This window comes from Carassius auratus, chromosome 19 (assembly GCF_003368295.1).
Source record: "Carassius auratus strain Wakin chromosome 19, ASM336829v1, whole genome shotgun sequence".
In the NCBI taxonomy this organism is placed as follows: Eukaryota; Metazoa; Chordata; class Actinopteri; order Cypriniformes; family Cyprinidae; genus Carassius; species Carassius auratus.
Genome location: NC_039261.1, coordinates 4,670,597 through 4,681,205, shown reverse-complemented (window position 1 = coordinate 4,681,205; position 10,609 = coordinate 4,670,597). Strand labels below are relative to the sequence as shown.

Sequence of the window (10,609 nt, the reverse complement as noted above, 5' to 3'; positions counted from 1 at the left end):
TTGTATGGTGTAATCTGTATTGTGAATTTTATCAAATCGAATTTTGCCGATCATGCTGATTTGTCCACAGTAAGGTTTAGCTGATGTCTTTTTTTCCCTGGGCTACCAGGGATTTCGAAATTTTGTGAGACTTGAAGGTGTGTTTCTCAAAAACATAATTTATAATGACATTGCTTGCGACCATGGGAAACGAACACTGTCAATTTTCACTCCATTTCTTTTTGCGGATCGACTACAAATGCTCCGTGTTGCGTGTTGTCAAATTGATGAAGTTGTTTTCTTAATTTGCAGCTGTTATTTCTATTTGCAGCGTGTTGAGGTCTCAACTACCATAATTATATCATGATTCATAAAGCATTCAGAATCAGATGCATTTTTTGCTAGTACAGCTGTCTGGGTATTGTATGTCACTTATGATCTTTTCTGTCTTAATTACTGGTTCTCTCACCTTTTCTCATCACATTGTTCTTTTCCATTACCAGGAACCTCTGCAAGGTTTTAATGCAAACAGGATGATAAACATGTTCATACATAAACTTTACATGAAGACGTTTCACTTGGTTCCACATTATCATCCATACTGATATGTACTGTAGATTATAGATCTTACCATTTGCACCATCTGTGTGATTTAGGCGATTATTAAGAAAAATGCTCGATTTTTCATGCTGTTATACATATCTTTAAATACATCACCAGCATCCCTTTCCTCTTCATCATAGTATTTTGAATCTCTGTGAGAACGAAAGACAGCTTTCCATGTGGCAGAGTCATAATAAAGGATTTGCACATCATCCAACATCACCACAACACTGAACTCAGGAAACTGTGTGTCCCCAACTATATATGTTGCCAAAGCAAACAGTGAGTGAAAACCTGTAGATACACAAAACGACTACATTTTGTGAACGGTCACTCTGGTCGCATACTATTTTTAATGTTTTTGAAAGAAGTCTCTTCTGCTCGTCAAGCCTGCATTTATTTGATCAAAAATACAAAAAAAACAGTAATATTGTGAAATATTATTACAACTTAAAATTATAGTTTTCTATTTGAATATACTTTAATATAAAAATAATTTATTCCTGTGATGCAAAGCTGAATTTTCAGCATCATTACGCCAGCCTTCAGTGTCACATCCAGTCAATCACATGATCCTAAAAATTCAGCTTTGCATCACAGAAATAAATGATAGTTTAAAGTATAACACATTTAAAAACAATTATTTTAAATTGTAATAATATATCACAATATTAAATTTTTTTTCTGTATTTTTGATCAAATTAATGCAGGCTTGATGAGCAGAAGAAACTTCTTTCAAAAAACATTACAAATAGTAATGTTTTCAAATGTTTGTTCTGTACTGTATATATATATATATATATATATATATATATATATATATATATATATATAATCCACAGTCATTGTACACTTGTCTAGTATAAATGTCACATTGTTTTAGAATAACAGTGTATATGTTTTTCTCTATTTACCCTCAAAAAATGGAAGTGAAATGTGACAACATGCGCTGTAGGTGGGGTGCATTGATAAATCCATGGTTTGTGAAGGGTTGTGATATGCATGTTTTTTTGTTGAAGAAATTATAAAAGCTGTGTCATCTATAGCAAAAAGGTGACCAAAAGTGAAAGATTAAGTGAATATTTGAAAGAAATTTTTGGTCAGTAGCCTAAACAAGGATTTGATTGTCCTGTAAGAGTAACAGCAGCAATCACATGGCATTTGGCTCCCTTTGCAGACATTAGTAATAAAACGTGATGTTCAGTCTCACCTCAGTTTCTGTGATCTTGTCAGCAGTAAGTCCTCTCGTGCAGTAGTTTCTTGTCGGCAGTAAGTCCTCTCGTGCAGTAGTTTCTTGTCGGCAGTAAGTCCTCTCGTGCAGTAGTTTCTTGTCGGCAGTAAGTCCTCTCGTGCAGTAGTTTCTTGTCGGCAGTAAGTCCTCTCGTGCAGTAGTTTCTTGTCGGCAGTGAGTCCTCTCGTGCAGTAGTTTCTTGTCGGCAGTGAGTCCTCTCGTGCAGTAGTTTCTTGTCGGCAGTAAGTCCTCTCGTGCAGTAGTTTCTTGTCGGCAGTAAGTCCTCTCGTGCAGTAGTTTCTTGTCGGCAGTAAGTCCTCTCGTGCAGTAGTTTCTTGTCAGCAGTAAGTCCTCTCGTGCAGTAGTTTCTTGTCAGCAGTAAGTCCTCTCGTGCAGTAGTTGGCAGTAATCAACTCTCAAACGCTTTCCTCTGCAACAAAGCAGCGAGCGAGCAACGAGTCCAAGCCGGAGTTCTGCTGAGGTCTGACCAAACAACCCTCTGCTGTTTCATTAACTGACTTGTGTGAGATATTTTCTTCATTAAGAAGTAGTTTAGAAGATGTTCGTGGCGAAGAGCATCGCAGCGGATCATAAAGATCTGATTCACGATGTTTCTTATGACTTCCACGGTCGGAGGATGGCGACCTGCTCCAGCGATCAGAGCGTCAAGGCAAGAAAACACCGCACATGTGTTCAGATTCACTGCACTGTGTCCATAAACCGTCACTGAACTCAGGTCCTGGGACAATTACCGCTCTGTTACGACACTTTACTAGGTCTGAGACACAGCTAGAGACTACAGTTGACAGAGACCCTTTAACGACTAATAAAGCTGCTTTAAGCTTTACTTAAAATTCAGTCATTTATATAGGCTTTTGCGTCTTGAAGGTTTCATTCTGTGCAGCTTGTGTGTCTTTTAATGACAAGCATTCTGGCTTTTTTTTTTAACCCTGTTTTAGGTCTGGGACAAAGGTGACGATGGAGAATGGCATTGCACTGCTAGCTGGAAGGTATCAGTTATTTCTCTTGTGTTTTTGGGGTGTAAATCTGTATTTAAACCTAAAATGCTAAATTCAATATGTGGGTGCATTTAAATTTATATCATTTTGGTCATTTATATTTCGTGTGCATGTGACCATCCTAAGTAAAACTGAATCTAAATGATGAGTCCGTGTAACCCATTGTTGTAGACTCACAGTGGATCGGTGTGGAGGGTGACGTGGGCGCACCCTGAGTTTGGTCAGGTGCTGGCGTCCTGCTCCTTCGACCGCACCGCAGCTGTTTGGGAGGAGATCGTCGGAGAATCCAATGACAAACAACGGGGACAAAGTCACTGGGTATGGAATATTGTTAATTTTTTTTGTTACTGTTGTTCTCATGAATTTCTAACTTCTACACAATAACTTGAAAAATAGTTCTAATGTATGAATTATTTTTATATCACAAGGAAAAATACCTACAACATAAAGGGCATAAAATATGAACAGTATCTAAATTATTTTATCGTTTACCCTAATCAGACTAATTTCTTTTCAACTGAAAATCTGTTGCTTCATAGCTCTGGCTAGGATTGTATAACAGTAGTCATAATGTATTATTATTCCTAATATTGTTTTTGTTAAGACAATTAAAACTGAGGGAATGAATTAATAAATTGTGGGAACAAATATGACTCAATTCTTCATTTGTGGCCATGAACTAAATTAAAGGAATTAATTCATAAATTAACGGAAGAAACTCTTAATTCATAGTCGCCGCCAGTTAACAAAAATTGAAAAAGATCAAAAGAGATATTTCAGTATTATCTAATGAAAGATCACTATTACTGACAGCATTAGAATTGTATTATAATTTAAAACTGGAAGTAAAAAGCAATCAAATCGATGTGCAAAGCTGATGCAGTGTCAAAGCTCTTGTTTTGTTGATTTCTGTGTCCTCTGTACAGATCAAGAGAACCACGCTGGTGGACAGCCGGACGTCTGTGACCGATGTGAAGTTTGCACCGAAGCACATGGGCCTGATGCTGACCACCTGCTCTGCAGACGGCGTGGTGCGCATCTACGAGGCTCCTGACGTGATGAACCTCAGCCAGTGGTCACTGCAGCACGAGATCTCCTGCAAGCTGTCCTGCTCCTGCATCTCCTGGAACCCCTCCAGGTCTGAGCGCCGTCTACACCGTCACATATCAGCATGAGAGACGCACTCCTGATCGTTTGTTCTGCCCTTTAGTTCTCGAGCCCATCCTCCAATGATCGCAGTGGGCAGTGACGACAGCAACGTCACGTACAGCGGCAAAGTGCAGATCTACGAGTATAACGAAAATACCAGGTACTGCATCAGCTCCCGTGTTATTTGTTATCGGTTCTAAGCTTTTCTAAAGGGTTTCTGTTGTCCTACAGGAAGTATGCCAAAGCAGAGACGTTGATGACTGTGACTGACCCGGTTCACGACATCGCCTTTGCTCCCAATCTGGGGAGATCCTTCCATGTGCTGGCTATTGCCACCAAAGACGTCCGCATATTCAAACTCATACCTATGAGGTTAGTAGGATATCACACTCGGTGGTAAGTGAGGCAGCAGTCGAATTAATCCTCTTAAACAGGGTATTTCACCCTAATATACGTAAAAGCTGAAATAAAACATTTATGACATATCATTTTTGAAACTTAAGCCCGTTTCCACCGAAGGAACTTTGCACAGGAACAAGGGACTGGTACTCGGTGTGATTCCACCACAGGAACCAGGAACTAAATAAAGTTCCGGGTAAAGAAATGCCCCTCAGAAAGTCCCTGCTGGCGAGGTGGTACTTTTTCAAAGTTCCAGAACTTTCGGGGGCAGGGCTTTGGCGCTAAACATCCTGATTGGTTGAGTTCACGCAGCATTGGTTGAGTTCAACCACCATTTATTCGGATCAACATTTTCAAAATATGATTGTTATTGTGTCATGAAATGTAATTTTAAAAGTATTTCAGGCGAGAATGTAGTTGTTTAAAACTCAAATCTGTGGTTTATTTATAAAGACAGCGCCTATTTAAAAAAGTGTTTTGCCGATCTCAGAGACTGTCCAGCTCCAGGCGATCAGCGAGAGCTCAGTCCTCATGTATCCACCGAGAAGCAGCCTCACCTCGGCTAGACCTTCTGATGTGTGCCGCTGGCTCTGATGTCTCTTTAGTGGTTAAACATTAAATATAATTCGTTTGGGGTAAATCTAACAAGTTATCTTTGGTCTGTATGCAATTGATCTATATATTAAAATGAAAATAAAAAAGGCTAATTGATATAATATTTCGTTTCATTGTAATGGCTGTATATATACACATCAATGAACTAACTACATTTCTGCAGCTGTTATTATGTTTAAATGAAAACGAAAGGAGGCAGAGGCATTTGATATCATAATTCGTTTTATTGTAAATCTACAGAGAGGAATATTGCAGTAGCCAAGTTGAGCTGACTGAAGTTATGAAGTACGCTGCTGTTTGCAGATTTACCGGATTCGCGTTGTCGCAGACATCACATTCCCGAGTCGAATGCACAAAATCTGAACTACCAAGGCACGACCAAAATCAGCGTACTATAGTATTGAGAAACGCGCACAGACCTACTTCACCAGTCTATTTGCCTAATCTTCCCGGTACTTTACACCGCGGTGGAAACACAGAAAGCAACAGGTCTGGGGGGAAAAAAGTTCCTGGTACAATTGTTCTGTGTAATTTTGGTGGAAACGTTGCATTAAACCGGTTATTTCACCCAAACATACGTAAACGCTGAAATAAAACATTTGACATAATTTTTGAAACATTTACCATCACATTGATTAAGACCAATGTGAACATGTCCTGGCTGGGATTTAAAAATGGTCTAAAATGGATGTTTTCCTATTGATGCTCTCTCTGCAGTCCACGTACAATTTATGCAGTCGTATTTGATCCCTTCCCATGCCACGATTGGTCTATTATGTTCAGGCCCTGCATGCTATTTCTAAAACAGTTTTCCGGTTATTACCTACAGCAAGTGTGTAAACAACTTAAAGTGTTTACACACTTGTGAAGTGTGTAGCTCACAAGTGTGACTCCCAAATGAAAAGAGTACCAGAGAGGTAAGGACTGTAGGAGTGTTTCTGGTGTAGTTGATTTGTGTTGTGTGTTTCTGACAGGAGAGAGAGCGCCAACAGCTCTGGTGCCACTAAGTTTGAGGTGCAGGTGATGGCTCAGTTTGACAGTCATAACTCTCAGGTGTGGCGCGTGAGCTGGAACATCACCAGCACTCTGCTGGCCTCCTCCGGAGACGACGGCTGTGTGCGCCTCTGGAAAGGTCAGCCGTCAGCTCCGTCTGCTTCCTGCTGGGTGCACAACCATTCACAATGATGGCTCTTTAGCATCAACTATACAGATGTTCTCTGCAAAGTCCAACTATCTTTAAAATTGGTTGTAATTATTTTACATTTCTTTAAGTTGTTAATATAGTATTAAAAAGAAAAAAGGTTTATTTTAATAAATATACACTTTATTTCTGCTCACAGCTAAGACTGCACGCAATGGGAACTAAGAATATCCCAGACTGATGTGCTTCATGTGTAAATGGTGCAGTGAATGCTGTTTTGTCTCGTGTGCAGCTAATTACATGGACAACTGGAAGTGTACGGGGATCCTGAGAGGAGACGGCAGCCCAGTGAACGGCTCTTCTGGACACGCTGTGGCTCTGAACGCGGTGGGCGTCCCTGGAGCTGCTCAGATGGTTGTTGGAGCTGCTTCTGCTGGCAGGTACGTGATGGGGATGTAGGGGTGAGCAGTAATGGAGCGTTTGTCATTTTGGAAAGATTACATTTGTGAGTTGGGTGCACATGAACCGCACCCTCGAAGTTGTAGTTTTGAGTGGGAAACGCTAGATTTTAATTGAGCCTAAGTTTTTTTGTTTTTGTGGTGAATTAGTGAGAAAACATGACACGCTGTGGATGCATTGTCTGTTGTTTACACGTTTTTAAAATATGCAAAAAATTAGTTGCATGTATAAAATATGATGGTACACAATTTTGATTGAATATAGAATGATTCAGTTTACAGCACCTTCATAAACCGAATAAAAATATTAACAAAACTAATGCACATTTTAATTTATCATTTTGTAGTTAATTTTTTTTTTTATGCAACTGATCTCATCATCACAACTTCCCAAGTCTTAAATATGAGCTTCCCAGAAGGATTTCAATGCAGACCTTCAATATAGTTGTTTTTGAGGTAACCCTTTAGATTAGGGGTCACTATTTGTTAGCATGCATATTGGCTGTTTTTAGTTCTTATAAAGCAAGTATTAATGCATAACTTTTAGTTAATAGTGAATTTGTGTTCTCTAATCTAAAATGTAAATGTTCTTGCTTGAAATTCAAAAACTAAAAAGTTTACATATATTAAATAATTACAATATTGATAGAATATTAATCACAAATTTATAGGTATGGAATAACCTTAAAAATTGTAAGAAAAATGTTCTAAAACTACTGCTTGATATAAAAATTTTTTTTATAATTTTTGGGGGAACTGTCGGAGGCAGTTTTATTTTCTACTTTGTTGCATTTGTCTGCATTTGAATTTTCAGGTTTGTGGTTTATACATAATTACGTCTTATTTTTAACAGAAAAAAAGCTCAGCTGATGCCAGGCTAATGGCATGAGATGCTGATTGGCTGTTTGCTGCATGCACATGCACAGGATTGGACCGAGACCTCATTGACCCTCCCCTGCACTCCTCTAGTTTCTAATCGACAGAAGCGTGTGCTGTCGGCACTATCCGTTGTGTGGCTGTTACAGGAACTGTGCCTCTGTGTGTGTTGTGTTCAGTGATGCTTGCCTAACAATAAGCATTTTTGTTGTTGTTGTATTTTTGAACAAAATATACACTAAACTTGATTCTCATCAATACTGACACACTTATTAATTGTTGTAATGCTATACAGTATTACTTATTTATTTTAATACATTTAGGTAGTTTTTCACGAGTTTCAAACATTATTTTCTGCATTTGTCAACATTTGTTATTGTCCATGTCAAAAAAAAAAACTGTCGAAGTTGCATTTAAAGGAGCAGTTCACCCAAAATCAAAACCATTGAATTTACTGGCCGTAAAAAAGAAAATTCCAGAACCTTTTAAGCATAAAAGAAGAGATATTTAAAATCCTCATTTATTTGCATTTGGAACATCTTGAAGGTGGGTTAATTTGGTTTCCTTTAACACACATTTGTGCTGTTGGTTTGAAGTTGCTAGCATGTAATGTGTGGAGTGGACAGTAGAGGGAGACACCTTCATTCAGCTCAGTTCTGCTCGTCTCTGGAATTACTAACACATTACATTTGATTCCTCACACTAACTGGATTACCAGATTTCAGTAACTCTTTTATGATGTAGGAGACCGTGTATTAGATGAGACAAAATTCTTGTAGACAAGTGTGAAACATCAGACATGGTAAACAATATCGGTCTCTGTTAATAAAAACAAGTCACCAAAGGTTTGTGTCAAAATTCAGGAGTATGGCGCATGAATAATGGAGCATAAATCAAATGCTGCAGATCCTGAGATGCTCGCTCTCCTTCATGACAGGAACTCAGCATGTTCTTTATAGCGGAGCCACTTGAAATGAGAATTCAAAAGGAGAACATTTAAACCGTTTTTGAAATGAATGTGTAAAATAAAGTTTGTTTTTCAGTTCTGAGTTACGTAATGACCTCGCTGAGGTTTGTCTGAATTATGTTTGTCCTCACTGAAGGAGACCTTGCAAGAGAGTTGGTCTGAAAAGACATTTAAAAAAAAAGAAATCCTTATTCAGTCCCACTCAGATCATAACCCCTGTGAATTTTAAAGGACAGACTAATTGTGTAATGACAACATTTATTTTTCTTTATTTTCTGTGTAATAAAAAACCTATCGGCAGCTAAAAAAAAACATTTAAAAGTCACAGAAATCTAGTTTGCAGGCTACAAATTTTGGTGGAAATTATGGCTCACACTTTAGATTAGGGAACTCAATTCACTAGTAACGAGTTGCTTATTAGCATGCATATGATTAGCATACAGGATATATATTATTATTTATAAAGCACATATTGTGCCTTACAATCTCTTAACCTGATCCAAAACCTAAATATAACCTTTGCGAACAACTACTTTACTTTCTATCAGTAAGCAGCAAATTATGAGTTTCTTGAGGGAAAACAATTAGTTAATTGTGAATATGTGTTATCCTAATCTAAATTATTATGATAATGATATCCCACATTTGTAATGACATTATATAAATTCTAGAACGAACAAATTAATCCACTCATATAAATTTCAGTTTGAGCTCCCAAGCTTGATAATCATAAATTAATTTAAGTTTAAAGTTGCTTTATATTTTGGGTCACACCTTATTTTAAAGGGTTAGTTCAGCCAAAAAATGAAAATTAAGCCATAAATTAGGCTTTTATTGTAAAAGCATGGTATAAACAAAAGTGTTTTTTACAAACTGAGGAATGAGCTGAAATTATCTTTTGTGATTCTTGACATTGTGCCTCATGCTGTTGATTAACATTTCATTGCATTGAAACGAAGCATTCCTTTAAAGGGACAGTTCACCCAGAAATGAAAACGCTGTCATTAATTACTCGCCCTCATTTCGTTCCAAACCCATAAGACCTTTGTTCATCTCCAGAACACAAATTTAGATATTTTTTATTAAATCCATCTTTCTGACCCTGCACAGACAGCTGAAACTGAAATGTTCCCAGATCCAGTAATGTAGTGAGAATATCGAAGAAGTAATCCATGTGACATCAGGGGTTCAACCGTAATTTTATGAAGCTATGAGAATAATTTTGTGCTCAAAGAAAACAAAAATAATGATAACAATTAGTCTCTTCTGTGTCACCATCCTCTGCCATTATCAAACTATTTTAACGATGTCCTCACTATCTTTCTGGGCCTTGATCGTGGTGATATCCTTGCTGTCTATGGAGGGTCAGAGAGCTCTCGGATTTCATCAGAAATAACTTAATTTGTGTTTTGAAGTCTTACGGGTTTGGAACGACACGAGGGTGAGTAATCAATGAGAGGATTTTTTTTTGGGGTGAACTCTTCTCCTGGCAATGTTACCTTGTGTTCGACCTTTCTTTGTTTCTTAGTTTTTCCTCACTGTCCATGTCTCTGTGTTGGTGGTGTGTCTCGTTTGTGCTGTTTGTTTGGCTTTGCCCTCATTCTGTTCCTCCAGGTACTTCTTCCCTCATTTGGACTCCCCCCGAACGGGATCTCGCCTGGCCCACCTCCTGCCTCCCCCCTCTCTCATCGAGACAGTGTATGAGCCTGATCCGTCCCACGCTCCTCAGCTCCGTCATCGAAACGCAGCCAGCACCATTTAGCCCACCGAACATGACTGAGAACCTCACACTTACCTGCCTTTATATGCTTCTTCACATTTACTGTGAATAATCTGTGTCATCAGATGTGATCGCTGTTTTTGGGTTATTTAATTATCATTATAAAAAAGTTATTTAATTATCACCCTAATAAAAAAAACTAGACAAAATTTTATCTGAATTATATATAAAGAAAACAAAGATGTTTTCTGTTGTACTGTAATATTTCTGAGATTGTAACAGTAAAAAATACTGTTATGAAATGTTTGCAGTTAATTATACATTAATTAAAGGTAATGTAACAGATACTGTGATGCATAAGTAATTTTATAAGTAGCATTTTATTTATTTTTATTTTATTTTATTTTTTGCATTTATTTTATTGTTAAATTAAGTTATCCTTACTTTATGAA

The 10,609-nt window shown here is 37.8% G+C and overlaps 1 protein-coding gene and 1 long non-coding RNA gene across 3 annotated transcripts; one reads left to right on the top strand and one right to left on the bottom strand.

The window, feature by feature from the left end:
- Window positions 1-604: 604 nt before the first annotated feature.
- LOC113119180 (uncharacterized) lies at window positions 605-2,027 on the bottom strand. Its single transcript, XR_003294425.1, has 2 exons — window positions 1,793-2,027; window positions 605-876 (listed from the first exon to the last, which is right to left on the bottom strand). It is a non-coding gene; the product is annotated as an uncharacterized LOC113119180 (long non-coding RNA).
- A 199-nt stretch (window positions 2,028-2,226) lies between these two features.
- On the top strand, window positions 2,227-10,334 carry seh1l (SEH1-like (S. cerevisiae)). 2 transcript variants are annotated; one of them, XM_026288447.1, is made up of 9 exons: window positions 2,227-2,483; window positions 2,773-2,823; window positions 3,004-3,150; window positions 3,759-3,970; window positions 4,043-4,141; window positions 4,213-4,353; window positions 5,970-6,127; window positions 6,429-6,576; window positions 10,052-10,334. In XM_026288447.1, exons 1-9 carry the CDS (start codon window positions 2,373-2,375, stop codon window positions 10,197-10,199), a joined length of 1,215 nt encoding a protein of 404 aa, XP_026144232.1. In that variant the 5' UTR covers window positions 2,227-2,372; the 3' UTR covers window positions 10,200-10,334. The 2 variants fall into 2 exon arrangements, with proteins under 2 accessions (XP_026144232.1, XP_026144233.1); XM_026288448.1 differs by lacking the exon at window positions 10,052-10,334 and adding an exon at window positions 7,448-8,523.
- Window positions 10,335-10,609: the final 275 nt, after the last annotated feature.